At 44.5% G+C, this 21150-nt stretch overlaps 1 protein-coding gene across 1 annotated transcript; it reads right to left on the bottom strand.

Moving 5' to 3' along the window:
- Nucleotides 1–293: 293 nt before the first annotated feature.
- COMMD7 (COMM domain containing 7) lies at nt 294–20251 on the bottom strand. The gene is made up of 9 exons (XM_027078604.1): nt 19895–20251; nt 12457–12510; nt 12255–12357; nt 3083–3139; nt 2964–3001; nt 2410–2500; nt 2044–2093; nt 1624–1672; nt 294–1055 (listed from the first exon to the last, which is right to left on the bottom strand). The coding sequence occupies exons 1-9, from the start codon at nt 19976–19978 to the stop codon at nt 979–981; spliced, it is 603 nt and encodes a 200-aa protein (XP_026934405.1). The 5' UTR covers nt 19979–20251; the 3' UTR covers nt 294–978.
- Between the last annotated feature and the right edge of the window lie 899 nt (nt 20252–21150).

Below are 21150 nucleotides of genomic sequence, written 5' to 3'. Positions count from 1 at the left end.
TTTTTTTTTTTTGCGGTACGCGGGCCTCTCACTGTTGTGGCCTCTCCCATTGCAGAGCACAGGCTCTGGACGCGCAGGCTCAGCGGCCATGGCTCACGGGCCCAGCCGCTCCGCGGCATGTGGGATCCTCCCGGACCGGGGCACGAACCCGTGTCCCCTGCATCGGCAGGCATACTCTCAACCACTGCGCCACCAGGGAAGCCCAGGAAGATAATTTTTGAAGATAAGAGCACTAGCTCTCTGAAAGGCAGGTGACTCTTTAATCCATGCATAGAGAGGACTAGATGCAGACCTGTTCTTCAGAACCTTTTTTATTCTTCTAACCACCAGAGAAGGTCAGCTTGAACCGAAACAAGCTGAAATCGCCTCAAAAGGCCCACCTCATTACACACAACAGGGCAAAACCTGAAGTGAAGCCTCAGTTTTTTTCAGAGCAGACCCAGCATGTATTCTTACACAGGTGTCCACTAAAGACTGATCAGCAAAGCACCACCACCACAAACTTACAAACTCCGCTGGGGGCTCCCCCGTGTGTCACTCATGGAGTCCACCTCTTCCTCAGCCATAAATAAGTCCTCGTTCTTTTGCGGGGGAAGGTCATCAGTGCGTATCTTGAGCGATAGACCATTTGTTTACTCTGGAACTTTGAAAGGGAGGTGACTCAACTTATTTCCTCCCCTGTATCTGAGATGCAATCGCTTCTCTGAATATCTAAACCGTGACCTGGGAGATAGGTTGTGGAGGGTCCCTCAACAAAGACTCTTCAGGACCAGCCTATCAGGCTCCTTAAGTACTTAATCCTTTGTTTTTCAGAAACCTTTGCACCTGGGCTCCCAAGAGGCAAGCAGGCCCAAAGGAGCGGCCACAGGCCTGGGAGCGAGCGGCCACAGGCCTGGGAGCGAGCGGCCTCTCTGAGCAGTCACCGGGGAGGAGGAGGGGGCAGGGAGGGGGCGAGGTGGAGATGCAGGGGGACAGAAATCAGCTGAAACACTCCATGCTGGTTCTGACTCGCTCCATCTCGTGCAGGAAGCTGTAGAACTGAGGCAAGGTTAATTCTGGGGAGAGAAAATGCAGCTTCAGGTGAGTGTTTCCAACTCCACAGAATCATCCAAGAAAATGGATTTCCACCCGGAGACTTTCTTTTTCTTTTTTGGTTTAGTACCTCTAAGCAGTTCTTGACAGGTAATTGATCATAATAAAGAACTGAAGCCTTAAAAAAAAAAAAAAAGAACTGAGGCCTTGAACATAGAAAGTTCTCAGCTCCACAAAAAAAACGAAGGGGGGGATTTAAAATGGCATTAACTCCCCAGCACAAAGGGATGAAAGGGGGACATTCAGGACAGTAGACGTGGCTCCGACAGCAAGAGCTTCTTGCTCTTCGATACTCGCCATTCCTACCTCACCCTTTCCCTTTTGCAAAAAGGTCTAAAAGTCTTCAAACTGTGGGGTCTCCAACCTGCTGATGGCTTATTATTTATGAGAGCAAAGGCAGCAGAATGGTGACTCCACAGCTTGGTTATGACTTTTTCTTCTGGAAAAATGATTGGTGGCGGGCTTCACAAGCCCAATGACTGAAGAAAACATGGAAAAAGGGAAAGAGCTCTAATGGGAATTTGGACTCACCTATGTATAAATTTTCAGTTTGATTTCCTTTCTTAACCACCAACTTTAACTGATCCAAAAAGGAAAAAGAGAAAGAAAACATTTAAATTAAAATGATGACAACTGGGCAAAGAAATTCCTGAAACCTGAACTGTCACGTAAACATCAAAGCATCCAGCATCTCACTTAAGAGTTACTAGGGAGCAGTCTGGATCGTCCACCACCAAAACTTCTAACAATTTCCGCGATTACATGAATAATCAAACTTTCAAGAATCATATCCCGATCCTATTAATCTGAAAGTAAGCGTGTTAGTGACTACATCTTTGGCTGACCACATTGCTCTGAGATACACAAGGCACTGGATGTTAAAGAAACCCAATGTAGATTTAATACCAAGTCAAAAATCTCCCAATTTTCAGAGATCAGGAGAAGACTTACTTGTAAAAAAATACTTCCCACTTTTTCCAGTTCGCTGCTCCCAGACGTCACTGTGACACAAAAGAGAAAACCAGTAAGTGACTGGTTGAGGACTCACCCTGAAGACCCCAATCTTGTAAGTTGTACAGCAGAAGCCATGTGGGGGCCAGTATGAGGACAGCAGAATGTGCTTTTCAGGAAGTGAACTTCTTGAGACCCGTGGATAGAAAGAGCTGCCGAATGTTGACAGCGACACAGAGAAGCAGGTGCTGGACCCAACAGTCTTGGGGGACCAAGGACACCTCTTCCCCAGCAAAGTCATCTGAAAGCCTCTGCCACCCAACCCTACATCACCCAAATGACCCAGGACTGGCTCTAACTAGTTACCTCCAAATGTCCACTCCATATCTATAAGCTGGTTAATCATCAGAGTCTGACCTATGGCCCATCGAGCAAGGGTGGGGGCATTCTGTTTCCACTGGAACAAAAGCAAAAAGCCAAAGTCATAACAATGGGAAAAAAATCCCCCCTCTTCATTCCGCCCCCAACACAGCATGTTTAGTCTTTACACAGACAGTGGTAAGCATGCAGAACGAAGGGCTCGGCCTATGTGCACAGATCTGGGGGCTGGGGGGAGTCAAGAGGGGCAGGAGACAATTTAAATGTTTTCTTTTATTCCAAGATTTAATCCAGGTTGGAACAAAAACTGTATGACATTTATATTCAGTCAAATCAGAAGGAAAAAATTAGAGTTGCACTGAATAGTGCTGTTTAAAAGCTACATGTCTGTCATTTGCATGAAACCAAATGAAAAACATTAAGCTGGGAGACGACACATGATGACTGACGGTTTTTCCTTAGTCAGCATTTTCCATTTGTTTCTTTTCATGAAATAAAAGCAAGCGATCTTAATTAACCTTGATTAGGAGGAATTATGATACCTTTTCAGAAAAGTAAGTGGCTTTCTCCTCACTGAGACCTATAAGAGAACAGAAGGAGACATGAACACAGTGAAGGGCTGCAGGGCCTGTCACCCTGAGCAGCCTTGGTGGTCACCTACCCAGAGTTATGAAATCAGCCCGGACCTGCTCAGCTGTGAGACTCTTCTTCAAGGCACCTAGGAGGGAGGGGAGAAATCAGTCAAAGCGGGCAAATCAATCAATCAGCTAGCAGTAAGTATTTAATGGGCACAACCTAAGTGACCAGGATGACAACAGGAATGAGCAGACTCAGCTCCATCTCAGTCCAGTCGGGGAGGAAGGAGCCCCCGAGACCCGGGAGAACGAGGCAGCACATTTTGGGTTTTTTTTTGTGCCACACACGTGTTGGCCCCTCCAGAAAGTATGGATGAGGTCAGAGCCAAAAGAAAAGACTGTATGGACTTGGGGATGGGGCACCTGATCTGAAGAAATAAGGCCACAGACTCCTGGAGCCAAGTGGGGGAGTTCAAGGTCAGACAGGGTGCAGGGGTAACAGCCCAGAGCTGCGCTGTGTGATCCATAACCACTGAACATACGTGGCTCTTCTTATTTATTTTTCTGTTTTTGGCCGCACCACGAGGCTTGCAGGGATCTTGGTTCCCCGACCAGGGATGAAACCTGGGCCCTCGGCACTGAAAGCGCTAAGTCCTAACCACTGGACCGCCAGGGAATTCCCCTCTTTAACTTTTAATGAATTAAAATGAAAGAAAATGTACGATTCTGTTCCTCAGTGCTCAATAGCCACACGGGTCCAGGGGCCACAGCACTGGTCAGGGCAGATCACACACCGTTCCCATCTACATACTGGCCAGCCTGCCGCAGAAGATCAGCCCTCAGGAAGTAAACCCAGGTGGACTAAGCGGTTTGGCCTCTACAGTTCCCAAGTCACTTGCAGAGGGGCTATCAGGACCTCTCCTCAGGAGCCCTGGGAACCCCCCACCCCGTGGGAGCCGCTTTGTTCTGCCTGCAGCCTCCCAGTTCCTGAAAACAAACTGCTGCCAGCCATCCGGGCTTCTCAACGTTTAACCTGCAGGCTACAGCCTCGAGTCACGATCTGGCAGCGGCTTTAAAATTTTCCACTTCTTAGTCTTCCAGAAGATGACTAATCAAAGAGTAAGAAGACATCCACCACCATCCAGGGAGGGCCCTGAAGTAACACCCTAAACCTGAGCCTCCGCCCCCATCGCACTCCAGAAAAACAATCCTAAAGGCTGTTGTCCCCTGCAAAATAAACCATGTCAACAAAGGGAGGAAATCTTTTATCTGCAAAATCAGACCGAGCAAGGAAACCACCGGGAAATAAAAAAGGCAAGACCCCAGGAAACCTTGGCCATAAAAGATCTCCAAGAAGGCGGCTACATTCCAGACACTCCAAAGAACTCCTGGCTACCACGGGCGCTGCTCCTTAGTTTATATCCAGTTCAAATCCCATATTCTGTTTGATGATCCCAAAATACTCTGAAGTGGAGACTATTATTGTAACTTTTAATTTACCAGGAAGTTAAAGATCAGAATGATCAAGCTTTTGGGGGAGAAGATTTGGCAAATCCATAGTCAACGACTGCACTGCCAAGAACTCAACTGCAGCTATGCCCCCAAATACACTGAGATCTACGTGGGCAGCTCTTCAGCAACGTGGGCAGGAGAGATGAAATGTCAGCAACAGTACGTTGGTTTTGGTGCATCCACATAACCGCCTGGGCGCCGAGGTGATTTTGTTAAAACTTAAGTCAGACCGTGTCTCCCCTCTGCTCAAAACCCTCTAATAGCTCCTGTTTCACTCATAGGAAAATCCAAAGCTCTCACAATGCCTGGCAGGATCTGGCCCTCTTTAGAACCCTATGCTCTCTCCCCTCGCTTAGCTCTTCTTGTAATTTGCTAGGCAGGTTCCTACCTCCAGGCATTTGCCCTTGCAGTTCCCTCTGCTGGGAACACATTTCCTCAAATACGTACATGCTCACTCCCTCACTTCATTCTGGAATCTGCTTGAATCGCACCTCCTCTGAAAGGATCCCTGACCATTCTTCAAGTATACTTTTCTGCATCGCATTTACAATTACCCAACTTTATGTTACATATTTATTGTCCATTTTCCCACTAAAATGTCAGTTTGATGAGAACAAGGACATGGTCCATTTTGCCTACTGCTGTGTCCCAAGCTCCTAAAAAAGCGCCTGGCACCGTTCATTGGTTGGCACTCAGTAAACACATACTGAATGAAAGGATCCATACAATGGAATACTATGCAACCTTTAAAAAGAATAAGGTAGCTCTTGATGTGCTATATTTGCAAAATATAATTTATATATTTTAATCTATATTTAAATTATTATAAATTATATAAATATTATAAATAAAATATAAATTATATTTTAATCTATAAATTATTATATATAATTTAAATATAGATTATATTAAAATATAATCTATATTTGCAAAATATAATTGAAAGAAGAAAAGGAAAGGTAAGAACAGTCTGCACAGTGTAATCCCTTTTGCATAAATAAAGAAGTATATATTATCTATTCTTATTTCTAGCTTTAATTATATCCTTATCTTATAGCTAAGTAGACAGATGTGAGGCATATTTTTTCTGAACATATCCACAAAAAACTTAAGAGTGGACATCTTTTGGGAAAGGGACTGGGTGGGACTTTTTCTTTGTGTCATTTAAAAATGTTCTAGCTGCACGCTGGTTTTTTTATGTGAAGACAGTGAAATTGTGAGCCATTTTTGTTTTCTTTCTTGTACTTTCTATAACTAAAAAATAAATGTCCCCCACGCCAAGAAAAAAAAAATTATATGAATTGCTCAGGGCCACAACAGCTGGCAAGTGGCAGAGAAAGTCGCTTACAGGCCAGAGGGTCCCCAAACCCAGGCTCTTTCCACTCCAGGTCATTCTGAGATGCTGTCGGGCAGGCGGTACCAGGCCACGCCTTGACAGTGACTGACAACAGAGGCTACCAAGCTGCAGGGGCCAGAGCAAGCTCTCCGTCCTGATGTCACCTCATTACCTGGGGCAGGCAGGAGCCATACTTTAGAAATATACATATGTATATATATATTTGCATTGTAGGCCTCAAGCCCTTAGCTTCTTTTTCAGCTTTTTCCTTTGGTGATTCCTTTGTCCTAAGCGCAAGACAGGCCTGCAGCCTTGACCCTATGTCAGATAGAAAACTCTGAACTCCAGGCCTGGAGTCACCAGAACATGTCACTAGGGGAAATCTGAGAATGTCCTTTAAACACAGATAACCATCTGGGATGGTTTATAAAAGTCCTTGAGCTCCATTTTTCACTGGAACAGTTGCCTTAGGCAAACCCCCACTGCCATCAAATAGGACGGGTGACAAGACAGAAGTGTATGTGAGGGTGAGGGTTTCAGGAAACAGTTGGAAAATTAGCAAACACTATTCTTCCAGCCAAAATCTATGTAAGTTTATTCAGTATAATAAGGGAAGCCCAAGCAACAGAACTAAGCCTTGGTGAAGAGCCCTGGAGGAGGAAGCAGATGGGAGAGCACAGTGAGCCCCATTCATTCAGTCATTACTGACCCTGAAGGCTGACCAGCTGAATCCACCCCTGCAAGGTTCACGGGGAAACAGAGGTCACGGTCACTGTACACAGATGTACCTGGACCCTGGAATACAGCAATGAACTGAACAGGCAACAATCTCTGTTCTCCTGAGGCTCACAATCTTTTGGGAGGAGAAAGACCAAAACAATAATGTAACAAGTAGGTAAGCCATATAGAGTGTTATTGAAAAGTGCCACAGAGAAAAGTAACAGAGCAGGGTAAGGTCAGGAACCCTGGGGAACTTAGTTCAACATCTGATTAAATACCATTTGTGACTATTGTTCAGTGCTGATTATTCCTTTTTTGGCCCAGCCAGACAGACTCCTTTAGGAGTGGGGAAAGGGAGTTATCACCTTTTCTTAAAAAACAACCAGTTACTGAGTACCCACAATGGCCAGATATCTTGCAATGTATTAAAGTAAAAACCACTTAAATTATGGCCCTACTGTGAAGTTATCTGTAATCTTTTCTAGGAGACAACTCATGATAATGACAATCAATCGTCATACCAGCGGCAGTGTAGCTACCACTCATTACTGAAGCAAGCGCTTTACATTTATCTTTCTCCATTTTTGGGGAAGAAATGTTTTTTTTTAATTTTAATTTTTAAATTATTTTATTTTAATTTTTTTGGCTGCGCCACACAGCTTGTGGGATCTTAGTTCCCCGACCAAGGACTGAACCTGGCCCCGGAAGTGAAAGCGCGAGTCCTAACCACTAGACTGCCCTCTTTCTCCATTCTTGCAACAATGTATGAGCTACTAGTATTAGCTCCATTTTATTCCTGAAGAAACTGATTGTCAGAGTGGTTAAGTGATGTGGCTCAAGGTCTCAGAGCTGTGAAGGAGCCACAGTGACAAGTGAGCACACAAGGGCCACCTAGGAACCGAATGCAAGGTGGGGCCCTATTGGGATCCTGATGAGAACGCCACTTACAAATAAGATGTACGAGACAATGGGGAAGTCTGAACACTGACTGCATATTTTAATTTTAGATACGATAATTGCACAGCGACTTGATAAGGGGGAAAACGTCCTTTATCTTTTAGAGATACATAACTAGGAACTGAATGAACTGAATGAAACGATATGATATCTGAGATTTGTTTAAAAATAGTCCAGTTTGGAGAGCAATGAGGAGAATTAGTGGGGCACAGATGAAGCAATTCATCCATGGGATGATAAAGGTTGATCTCAGGTGCTTTTAAGAATTACATACTAAAAAAAAAAAAAAAAAAAAGAATTACATACTAAGTAGTAAAAGAAAAACATTAAAAACAACAACAAAAAAACCCAAACCAAAAACCCCACAAGCTTTGAGCTAATCAAGGGAGGTTCTAGCAGCAGCTTTTCCACTGTAAGATCTTAAGTAAGTCACTTCCCCTCTCTAGGGCTCTGTTTCTTTATCTCCAAGACGAAGATCAGACTAGATCAGCACTTTACAAAGCTTTTACTTGACCCTCCCCCTGCCCCCTCCCCCCCTCCAAAAGAAGAAGAGGTCCATGGTTAACTGTTTCAAAGATACTGGTTAAGCAGGTTGCTTTACTGCAGGACTTTTTGGAGCCTGAGATATGTTAATGTGTGTGTGAATCTCCAAGATTCCAAGGCTGGGGGGTGCGGGGACAGTATTTTATGACCCTGTCTGGCCACTGAAGTCTTTTCTGGATGAAAACACCAATCTGGGGAAGACTGATCTGGAGAGTTCTCGAGGTCCTTTCAGCTCTAACAAGGCTGCACTTCTACAGTGAGGTCTTACTGCACAAGCAGGATCAGGATGAGGGAAGGGGAAGAGAATGAGGGCCTTACACTTCAGACTAGATTGGGGAAGGCCTTGAATGCCAAGTTAAGGACTACAGAATTTATTATGCAAAATAAACAGCTGAGAGGAACAGCAGGGCCCAAGGATCCAAGTTGTACTATACTCCAGGGCAAACTGGAATCTGGGATGGGGGAACAGAAGCGGAGATGTTGCTGCCGTAACAAGGCATGAAGGGCTAAGAACTTGTTCTGGGATGGCAGCCTTTGGGACTGAAAAGAAAATGGCACATTGGGAATTCCCTGGCGGTGCAGTGGTCAGGGCTCCATGCTCTCACTGCCGAGGGCCCGGGTTCAATCTGTGGTTGGGGAACTAAAATCCCACAAGCTGTGCAGTGCAGAAAAAAAAAAAAAAAGAAAAAGAAAATGGCACATCAGGCCAAGGGATGAGGAAGAGGCCAAGAGACTTACAAGCTACCTCAGGTGCTTAGGAGATGCTCTGGAAGAAATGGAGAACTCAAGCAGAAAAACTCTGCAGGAAGAGAAAAGCCAGATTGCATGAGAACAAAAAAGAAGAGTAAAAGAAATTCTTGAGAGCTACTGAGAAGTACAGTAAACCTGAGACTTCGATTCTAGAACTTGAAAAGCTTGAAAAGCTTTGGGACATTAAATAGTCAAGAGGTGAATTCAGATCCTCTCCATTAGATGAAGGAAGGAACGTTTTACCTGATGATCTGATATCGAGGCAAAGGACTGAAATTAACTGAACAATCAATAAATAATGTTGAAGTTCGGCAAGCACTGTACTAACTCATTTATTCCTAATGCCAACACCATAGACTGCTCTTATTATTCCGTTTTTCAGATGAGAAACTGAGGCGCCAAGAGGCTGATTTGTCCAAGGCCAAATAGCTACATTAGGTGATATGACCAAGACTCAAATCCAAGTGAGCTTGCAAAGCCCATCCCTGGAACTCAGCATACCTCAGTGTCCTCTGCATCTATAGAAAGCAGTCTGCTATAAACATTGATAATCAATCCTGCTTGAAGAATATACACCCAGCATCCCCTGGGAGGATCACAGGGTCTCCCAAGTTCAGCTCAACTCACCTAGCATGTACTAAAAGCTCCTGCTCTATGTCTTCACTTTACTTGTGACTGTGGCTTAGGAAAGTAGTACAGACAGGCCCCTGACTTCAAAGAACTGTCTGTTAGGGCCACGAGACAGACACACACAAAACAGCACGATCAACAGAAAACAAAATGATTATAGTCCAAAATGAGAGCTTCAGATAAAAGAACCTATCTCGGTTGTTGAGAGGAAGGGGAGCTCACCATGGACTGAAATGGTTTGGGAAGACTTTCTGAAAGAGGTAGAACAGAGGCCGGAGTGCTAGGATTAGGAGGGATTAAGGCAGTCTGGCAGGATGGAATGTGGTGGGGAGCAGAGATGAGAAGGACAGGAAAGAATGGAGGCAGGGACACCAGACAGAGATCTCCTGAAAAACCAGTATCCACAACAGCTCACAGGTTTCCCCATTCCTACAGGTGTAGGCCAGACAATGAGAATAAAGAGAATAAGTACTCCTGGTTCTGCACTCTGGGTACCTGTCCTACGAAATGCTCACATAAGTTGAGAACATAGATTTCTAAGGACGTTCACTGCGATATTGTTTCTAAGAGTGAAGAGTCAGAACTAAAATGTCCAGCAACAGGAAATGGATTAACTAAAAGAAGATACATTCAGTCCAAGGTACACTGCAGGCATCAGAAGAATGAAGTTGATGTGGAGAGATCTCCTTGATGTACTAGGTATGAAAAAATGCAAGCCGCAGAGCAATTCTATGGTTTATTACCATTTTATATATAAAAATATAAAAAGATATACACTGGACTTCCCTGGTGGCACAGTGGTTAAAATCTGCCTGCCAATGCAGGGGTCACGGATTTGAGCCCTGGTTTGGGAAGATCCTACATGGTTCAGAGCGGCTAAGCCCGTGCACCACAACTACTGAGCCTGCACTCTAGAGCCTGCGAGCCACAACTACTGAGCCTGCATGCCACAACTACTGAAGCCCACACGCCTAGAGCCCATGCTCCACAACAAGAGAAGGCACCGCAATGAGAAGCCCGCGCACTGCAACGAAAAGTAGCCCCCGCTTGCTGCAACTAGAGGAAGCCTGCGCACAGCAACAAAGACCCAACGCAGACAAAAATAAATAAATAAAATTAAAAAAAAAAAAAGGATATACACCAAAATTATAGTCTGATTATTCCTAGAGACAAGAGTGGGATGAGAGTAAAAGGGGATTTTCCCTTTGACTCTCCAGAGCTCTGCAGTTTTAAGTTTATAATGAAAATTTATTCCTGTGTTAAAAAGACTGCAAGTTCCCATCCAGCCTTGTGGTTCTCATGCTTTAACCTGCCATGAGGGCAAAGAATGCAAGAACTGCACAAACAGAGGATCATAAAATTTCACAGCTGGAAACCTCAGGGATGTTCTGATCACAAAACACGGCAAAGGAAAGGATCTGCACTAAGATATAACAGAAGGCCCAACAGGAACAAACAAATCAAGCACCCAACTTTTAATGCACCTTTGCGCTGAGATCTTGGGAAGATCAGCTTATTACTGATTTTTAAAATATGCAAACTGGGGATGCTGTTTTATCTCCTCTCAGCCCGGCTGACATTTATTCATTCCTTAAGACTGGGCTCAAAGGTCATGTCTCTCTTTAAATAAAATTAACTTTTAATTAAATTGCCAAATTAATTCTTGCAACTTTTTAGACAAGACATAGCTAAAAATAAACAATTAAAACAACCTGCAGTCCTACTACCCAGATAGAGCCACAGTTAACTTTTTTTTTTTAATGCAAAAATAGGACGGTGGCAGACAGTATTAAACAGAATACTGTGAAAGGTTTTCCATATCATCACATTTTCCTCAACAGCATCTTTTTAAATTACTACATAATTTGAAAAATAAGAACAACCTTTTGCTGAGGTACTGTGCTAAGCATTTTATTTACGTTATCTTCATTAATCTTCAAAACAACTCCATGCGCACACCAAAAACAAGCTTAGATGGAGGGGAACAACTGCTGGGGGACGGTTGTTGCTAGGGGTTGAAAGAGATCAGGTACTTAGCCAAAGTCACACTACTTATCAAGGCCCAGACTCTCACTCAGGTCCTACTAACTCAAACTGAATTCTTGACCACCATGATGCTCCCCTCTAACAATGGACCTCAACTCGTTACACCAATTTCCAGCTGCTGGGTAATTTGATTGCTTCTAATTTTTCTCTGTCATAAACAGTGCTACTACGGACAGCCCTACAGCTCAACCTTTGTGATCACCTCTCTTCTGACTAGAAACTTTCTCTGATTGCTCTAAGGCAAACCCTGCTTCTCAAACTATCTGCAGCAAAAGACCTATCTTTTAAATTTTTCAATCCATCATGGACTGATATTTTTGTAAAATACAATGAAAATTAATTCCTAGAACTATGAAATGAAAAAACACATACAAAATATACGGCCCAAATGGTTACAATGGTCAATTACATGTTTATGTATTATTTTACCACAGTTTAAAAAAAGCCCCATTTTAAAAAATTAACAGACTGAAGAGACTTCGTCAAATTGTCATAAAAGTTTCTAAATTCTTACTCTCAGTTTCTGCACCTATCACGCAGAGGACCAGATAAGTCTGGGCATGGAAGCTGGGATGCAGACCACAGTTACACTCTCCTATGGCTATCTGTTTACCTGGCTTCCCTTCCTAGACTGCAGTCCCGCCCATGTCTGGTTCACTACCAAACGCTCTGGCTCAGTGCCCAGAGCACACTTGCCAACTCGGTGGATTGAGGGAATGTTCAAGCAATGTCTCTGGCCTTGGCTGCCGGGAGAGGCTACTCACCATTTGGAACCAGGAGAAGGCTCTTCACGATGCTTCTGAGGGGCCCGAGACTGATCTGGTTGGTGGTGGCAAATTCAGAGAGCTGAGCCAGAAACCTTTCCACCTGCAGAGAGGGGACAACACAAACCAGGCCGTCACTTTCTAAGCATCTCAGGACTGTAGGCCCACACTCGGGAACGCTCCTTAACACAAGATACTTTACCTCTTTTGGCTCAGTTAGGAAGTGGAAGAGTACTTCCGTCAGGGCTGAGAACTTCTGTGAAGAGAACACAGAACATCAGTAAAATTCTACTCCTGGGTCAGTGTTCCCACATCCCATCCTACTACAGCCCCTTAAGAGAGAAGAGGAACACACAGATGTTGATACCTGTTTTGATCATCTTAAAGTTACAAACATTCATAATTTGAAAATATGTAAGCACACCAATGTTCACTGCAGCACTATTTACAATAGCCGAGATGCGCAAGCAACCTAAGCGTCCGTCAACAGATGAATGGATAAGGAAGATGTGGTACGTATATACAATAGAATATTACTCAGCCATAAAAAGAATGAAATCTTGCCATTGGTAACAACATGGATGGATGTAGAAGGTATTATGCTAAGTGAAATAAGTCAGAGAAAGACAAATACCATATGATCTCACTTATATGTGGAATCTGAAAAACAAAACAAACAAAAACAGACTCACAGATACAGAGGGGAAAGGGGTGGGGTATGAAGTGGGCTAAGGGGATTAAGAGGTACAAACTTACAGTTACAAAATAAATTAGCCACAGGGATGTAATATACAGAATAAGGAATATGGTGAATAATACTGTAATAAGTTTGTATGGTGACAGATGGTTACTAGACTTACGGTGATCATTTCATAATGTATACAAATGTCAAATCACTGTGTAGTACACCTGAAACTAACATAATATTGTATGTCAACTATATTTCAATTAAAAAAAAAGTTACAAATATTCACAATACCCACCACCAGCGTCAATCTATCTGTAACACTATATTGTCTGAAAAACTCATATATCTTATTGGGATACTTAGGAGATACATATTGAGAGATGGTGAGTGTATGCACACACGTTCACACATACATCTCAACGGTCTAAATACCACCCCTCCAACACCTCCCCCCACAGAAGACCTGAAAGGGAAAATCACTGGAACATTCACAGCAGTTACTTTTTTTTCTTTTCTCTTTTTGTTTATACTTTCACATACTTATTATTCAAACATGTCAATTCAAATATATAATTTTCACCCTCACAAATGGTAACATATTATATGAACTTTTTCTCTACCTTGCTTTTGAAAGCAGTTACTTCTGTGTGGCAAGATTTTAGATGATTTTTATTTTCTTCTGTTTTGTCTATCCATGTTTTCTGGGTTTCCTTCTCCCACAATAAACATCTTGTTGAGTATATGACAAAACAGTAAAGTTTAACGTGTTATTATACACTGTCTTAGAAGAGTCTCTTATTCTTTTGTGCATGTGAACCTCTTTATCAGTACCGTATTATTAAGAACTGAATAGATGTGTGTCCCCAAATTCATATGTTGAAGTCCTAACACCAAACACAGGGTATTACTGTATTTGGAGAGAGGGGCTGTGAGGAGGTGACAAAGGTAAATGAGGTCATAAGGGTGGGGTGCTACTCGCATAGGGCTGGTGCCCTTGTAAGCAGAGGAAGACACCCCAGAGCTCTCTGTGAGGCACAGGTCATGAAGACACGGCGTGAAGGCAAGCCAGGAAGAGAGCTCTCACCAGGAACTGAATCTGGTGGCACCCTGATCTTGGAATCACCAGCCTCCAGAACTGTGAGAAATCAATCTCTGCTGTTCAAGCTGCCCAGTCTGTGGTATTTTGTTACAGCAGCCCAAGCAGACTGAGACACATGTCATTACTTTCCCATGTTCCCTCCCAATGGACACAGTGTGTGTGGCATAGTGGGGAAAATCAACACACAAGCGTTTAAAAGACCCAGATGTGCATCATTGTTCTGCTGACCACCCAATGTGACCCTGGGCAAGTCACTCAGCCTCACTGTGATTCAGTCCTCATTGGGAAAATGAAGGTAATAGTACATAGCTTCCAGAACAGTACTAATTGGCACATGCAAACCCTCCAGTACAGCGCCAGGCTAGAGGCTAAACCAACGGCAGCAATTACCACAGCTACAATTAAAGTCACTATGCCAATAGAGCCACCTTCCTGAAGCAAGATAACATTTAAACAAACATTAGATACTTCAGCTCAGAGCCCCCAAAGCTATACGTGTAACATGACTGTCAAACGCATCTGCCCTTTTCCCCATGACACTAAACTCCACGTAAACCCCTGGCAAGGCTCTGTATTATTTTATTCTAAAATGTATTCTATTTTAAAATATAAAACTAGCGTTTGAAAATATAAAATATATGCAGAAGGTTTTAAAAAGACCCAGCTAACATAAAAGAATATAAAATAAAATGTCTTGCTCCCTCCCTGCCCCCTCCCACCTTAGTCACACTCCCCAGGGTAGTTACTGCTAACACCTCTGTGGCCTTCCCATCATTTTATTTTCATTTAATTTCTTTTAAATACAAATGGGATCATACGGAACCCAATCCCTGCACCTCACCTTTTTTTCACTCAATTACATCTTAGAGATCAATCATGTCAGCAGATATAAATCTACCCAGTTCTTTTAACAACTGCATGACATTCAACTGGTAAAGACTTAGCATAATTTATTTCCCTAGAAATGAACATTAGTGGGTGTGTTTGTTGGTGTTATGTAAACGATGCTGCAATGAATATCCTCCCAAATATTTCTTTGTGACATGTATGTCTATAAGATATATTCTTGGGGGCTTCCCTGGTGGCGCAGCGGTTGAGAATCTGCCTGCCAATGCAGGGGACACGGGTTCGAGCCCTGGTCTGGGAAGATCCCACATGCTGTGGAGCAACTGGGCCCGTGAGCCACAACTACTGAGCCTGCGCGTCTGGAGCCTATGCTCCGCAACAAGAGAGGCCGCGATAGTGAGAGGCCCGCGCACCGCAATGAAGAGTGGCCCCCGCTCGCCGCAACTAGAGAAAGCCCTCGCACAGAAACGAAGACCCAACACAGCCAAATATAAATAAATAAATTAAAAAAAAAAAAAGAATCCTTCCTTTAAAAAAAAAAAAAAAAAAAAAGATATATTCTTGGGAATTCCCAGGAGGTCCAACGGTTAGGACTCTGAGCTTTCACTACCTAGGGCTCAGCTTCAATCCCTGGTCAGGAAACTAAGATCCTACAAACCTCACGGTGCGGTAAAAAAAAAAAAGATATATTCTTAAAATGCACCCTAGGTCAAAAGGATATATGCATTTTTTATGTTGAGGTGTAGTTCAAGTACAACATTATATAAGTTCCAGGTGTACAACACAGTAATTCATAATTTTTAAAGGTTAGGTTCCATTTATAGTTTTTATAAAATATTGGCTATATTTCCTGTGTTGTACAATATATCCTTATAGCTTATTTATTTTATTTTTGGCTGTGTTGGGTCTTCATTGCTGTGCGCAGGCTTTCTCTAGTTGCGATGAGCGGAGGCTACTCTTCGTTGCGGTGCGCGGGCTTCTCATTGTCGTGGCTTCTCTTGTTGCGGAGCACGGGCTCTAGGCACGCAGGCTTCAGTAGTTGTGGCATGTGGGCTCAGTAGTTGTGGCTTGCGGGCTCTAGAGCTCAGGCTCAGTAGTTGTGGCGCACAGGCTCGAACCCGTGTCCCTTGCATTGGCAGGCAGATTCTTAACCACTGCGCCACCAGGGAAGCCCTTTATAGTTTATTAATTTTTTACATAATAGTTTGTACCTCTTAATCCCCTACCCCTATCTTGCCCCTCCCCCCTCCCCTCTCCCCACTGGGAACCACTAGTTTATTCTCTAAGATATATGCATTTTAAATTCTGAGAAAATATTGCCAAATTGCCTTGCAAAGAAGTTGCACAGATTTACACTCCCACCACCCAACAGCATAGAGGTGTCTGCTTTCTCAAAACTTCATGGATATTCCATGGGAACACTTTAACCAATGCTGGTCCAGGGGTTGTTTTTCTGCAGTATTTGTGATATTGGGTATCAGCCTTGCCCAAATGCTGATATAGTGAAAACAAGAACAGTCAAGACTGGCTTGAGAATGTGTCCTCAAACTGTGCTTTCCTCTATTTCTTTCATTTTTATTTTTATTTTATTTATTTATTTATTTTTGCTGCAGATCTGTGGAACTGTCAGATCTTTGGCAAACCGTGTTTGCTATGCCACCTGGGGCCTTTTAAAAAATGGGGTGACTGAGAAGGCCTCCAGTTGCTTTTCCATTTCCAGGCCTCAGCCTAGCACTCAGGCTCGGGCTCCTTGTGTGGTCTCATCCCAGCCTCTCAAGAGGGGCCTCAAGCTACTGTGGTCTGTAGGCTGTTACCGACCCCCATCCCTATCTCCACTCTTCCAAAACCTCCTTATCCTCAAAGCCCTGCCAAGATACCAGGACACTCCCAACAAGAAAGGGACCTACCCAAATTCTTAAGTTCTGAGGCTCCCTCTTGGAACCTCACCTGGGGGCACTTAGAATTTTCAATCTTGATAAGGAACACAAACCTGTCTTAACAGAGAAGGTTCCTCCTCCAGCTTTGTATGGTAAACTACACCTTAATTATTGTAAGTGCACAGTAAGTATTTGTTGAATAAATCTTCCCTAAACACTTTCCCCATTCTTTGCCTTTGTACCTGCATAGCTGTCTCTCCCTGGAATGCTCACCTGCTCATGAATATCCATGAAAAAAATCTTAACTACTCTTACCAGTTAAACATATGAAAAGATTCTCAAGATCATTCCAGATGAGAAATGCGAATCAGCAAAACAAGGAGATACCAATTTTTCACTTATCAGATCTTCAAACTAATAGTCTGATGACACCAGTGTTGGTGAAAGTAACAGACATGCTTGCACACTGTTGAGAAGATAAACTGGGGCAACCTTTCTGGACTGTAACTTAGCAAAATCCATATCTACTTTTTTTAAACAATCAGACCCTTTGACCTAGTAATTCCACTGCAAGAAGTATACCCTTCAGAGATGTTCTAAAAAGTAAACCCAGACACACACAAAGCAGTTTGTTGACAGCATTGTTCTTAAAAATAAAAAACTGAAAGCAACTTAAGTGTCTATTAATAGGGGACTGGTTAAATTATGTTAGATTTGTTTCAAGGAATATCACACTCCCTTTTGTGTAAAAAAAGTTTTGAAAGGATACCCATACATACGATGGCAGATTGCAGATTTTTTTTTTCTATAAAGATACATGAGAAACTATCAAAATGATTTCTGGAGACAAGAGAAATAGGTGTTTTTTAATTTTATACCTTTGAATACTGTCTGAATTTTCTAACTGTGTGTGTTGCTAGGTGAGAGACTGTAGACCATTTGTTTTCTTCTTTATATTTTTCTGAATATCCTCTCATAACCACTCTAAAAGTGATTTTTTTTTTTTTAGTGATTACGTTACCTAGGACTGTCCACAGCATCAGAGAGCACATGCAGATCCACTCAGTGCTGTACCATGTCTCCATTTTCCGACCTGCCCCAGCAGATCACAACTTCCCCAGCACAAGAGGCCTCATTCATCAAGCCTTTGTAAATCTCACTGGGTTTAGTGGCTATTTGGTGCACAGTAGGCATTCAGATAAATACCCACCGAATAAGCAATAACTGGTGATGCCAATGTTAATACAATGATTCTTTTTCTCCTTGAGGCCTGGGCCTCCGACTTCAAAGTAAGTTCAGCTAACAGAGTGGCTACTCAGAGAAGTTTGATCACCCAAGTAAAGGGGGAAAAATGGCCCAAAGGACTCCCCTGGTAAGTTGCTCATCAGGAAAAAGCTTTCTGTATTAAAAACAAAGGTAAAGGTTTAAAGTGCGTTTCAAGGTTAGAAAATGAGTCCAGCTCTGACCTTAAAGGAGGTGGATTATCTTTAGAATACCAAGTTGGAGGTAACCTTAGAGATCATACAATCCAGAAGCTTTAAAAAGAGTTTTTTAGCAGCAGAATCTTTTTTATTCTCCAAATGGAAATCTTTCAGAAAGCCCCAATACATAAACAAGTAAAAGCTAAACTACCTGATTGAGGAGATCACCTACAAAGCTCTATTCTAGTGTGGTTAATTCCCCAGGATCTGAAGTCAGGTGTCCGGTCCTGAATTCCTGGCTCCACCACTTCCTGGTTGACCGCCCTTAATCAGGTCAATTGATTTCCCTGAACCATTTTTTTTATCTGTGAAATGGCAATGGTAATAGTACCTGACTCCTAGGGTGGTTGCAAGAACTCGGTGACTTAATACACATAAAAGCACTTAGAACTGGGCTGTAAAATACAGTGGCTGCCGGCCATGTGTGGCTACTGAGCACTTGAAAAAGGCTAATTTCAGATGCGCTTTAAAATACACACTAGAATCAGAAACCTCAGTACCAAAAAGCGAAATATCTCACTGATATATTTTATGTGGGTTACACATTGAAATGATAATATTCTGATATAGTGGATTACAGAAAACACATTATATTCATTTCCTGTTTCTTTTGAATTTTTAAATGTGGCTGCTAGAAAATGTAAAAGTAGACCTGAGGCTTGCAGTTCATTTTTCTTGGACACTGAAGCCGTAGAACATGACTGGCATTACAATTAGTGTTACTTCATGAGAAAACAATAAGTTGTGAGGATGCTGAGATGAAAGACAGGGGCCCCACCTCCTGGGAAGTTACAACCCAGTGGGGGAAATAAATGCACCTTTGCTGTGGTGGTGAGAAGTGACATTTTAACTTGCTTAATTTGTCTGACTTAGTGGTATGAAAGGGACATCCCAACCAGCACAGGAGCAGGAAGACGTCAAGGTTGACTGGAGGGCACCTGCAGCCTGAATAGTGAGAAAAAGCCTTTGCCAGCTCCACTACCATCAAGGAACCGCCCTCTACTGTGTAGGGTACATGGTTTCTTTCCTTGGGGACTACCAGTATCTCCCTTAATTGGGGCGGATGGGAGTGGCGATGAGGACAGGATGTCATCGCTTGCCCAGAGCCATTCTGGCCTGGCCATTACCTACACACACATCCCACCCCCTGATGACCTGCCCCCACTCCAGGCTCCTTCAGCCTCCTCGAGATGCTAAGACCCCCCTGGCTAAGTCTCCCTAAGATCCCCGGCCTTCCTACAAAATGTCTCAGTCCCTCGCCTGGCCCACCAAATTCCACGGCTCCCCCAAACTCCATCAGCCTCCCAAGGCCCTTAGTCTGTTACTTCGGTTCTCCCAACTCCCTTCGGCCTCATCAAGACCCCCCTCAGCCCCCCTTCCAGGACCCTGCAAACTCTCCTGGTTCCCAGGACTCCCAGAAGTCCCCCAGTCCCATTTCTGGGTCCCCGAGATCCCCCTGGGATCCCTCAGCTTGGCCTTAGGCCTCCCGAGATCCTTCGGCCCTCAAAACTGGCCTGAGACCCCAATTCCCCTCAGCCCCTCCCCGAATGCCCCGCTACCGCCACAAAGCACAGCGGGCGGCTGCGGCCTAAACCGCCATTCCCTCCGGGGCCCCCGCCCGGATCCCGCGCCGCGGTCGCCCGGCCCACCTGCGCGCCCAGCTGGTTCAGCTGCTGCATGTCGCCGCCCACGGCCTCGGGCACGGGGTCCTGCGTGCAGTGCAGGCGGCCCATGGCGTCCGCTCGGCGCCGCAGACCCCCAGCTCCCGCGTCTCCCCGGACTTCCTCCTTCGCGCCGCCGGCCTCGCCGCGCTTCCGCAGCCGCACTTTCGCCACGGGCCGCCGCCGCCGCCGAGCTCCTCTCGGACCGGTTCCGGGTGCGCCCTCACGAGCCGCTGACGCGCGCGGACCCCGGGTGGGGCGGGGCAGGGGCGCCCTCGCGGAGCCCTGGATACCCGCGACCGCTATGCCCCGTCCAGGCCGCTGAGCAGCACAGCGGTGAAACGCGGGATTCCCTGCGTGATCTCCCCCTGGGCTCAGAGCTTGGCCTCTCGGAACCGGCTTCACTATCCGTAAAATGATCCCGGGGGTGGCGCCTTAAATGCGCTCACCCTCTTAAAATGTTTAGAAGATAGCCTGGCACACTGGAGGTCCTCAACCAATGGCTAGCTGCTATCATTAACATCGTTACTATGCATCAGAAGATATTTAGGGCATGCCTCCTAGATGCCAGGCACTGGGGATGGAAAAGTGAACAGGCAGGCCAAGTGTCTCTGGGAGAGCTTGGGTCAGAGCAGAGCAATGAAAGCTCAAACTTGGGCTTGCACCAGCATCATCTGGAGGGCATGCCAATTTCTGGGCCCCACCCCCAGAGTCTCTGATTAGAAAAGCCTGGGATAGAACCTGAGAATTTTGCATTTCCAACAACTTCGCAAAGACCAGAGTTGGAGAAACTCTGGAGTGAAGGAAACACTGACCCAAAGAAGTGCAAGGAGTGTGATAGTGCCAGGCAGGAAGGTGGTCAGGTTGGTGGGGGAGATTATTGAGACAGTGATAATCACTGCAGCCCCTGAAACATTTTAACCCCCATGCTCTCTTCCCAAGGACCCCTTGCAGCCCGAGATAAGTATTAATTACCCTGATCCCCACTGGACAGATGAGAAAACCAAGACATGCTCCTTGGAATCTAAGACCTGAGCCCTGCAAGCCCCAAAGCATCTTCACCTACCCCTGAGCCCAGCCTTGAGGGTAGGGAGAGGGTTCCTAGATACCTGGGGTGGGGGAGTGTGGGGAGGATTGGCTGGCTTTCTCCACCAGGCTTTTTTCTCTACGCTTTCCTAAAAATCCCTTCGGAAGGGTATGAACAAATTCCTTCATACATTCATTCAACAGATAATCCTGAGTAC

This window comes from Aethalodelphis obliquidens, unplaced genomic scaffold (genome assembly GCF_003676395.1).
Source record: "Aethalodelphis obliquidens isolate GAN/ISIS:26980383/991018 unplaced genomic scaffold, ASM367639v1 scaffold42, whole genome shotgun sequence".
Lineage (NCBI taxonomy): Eukaryota > Metazoa > Chordata > Mammalia > Artiodactyla > Delphinidae > Aethalodelphis > Aethalodelphis obliquidens.
The sequence above is the reverse complement of the archived record's forward strand: the minus strand, read 5'-3'. Positions and strand labels throughout refer to the sequence as shown.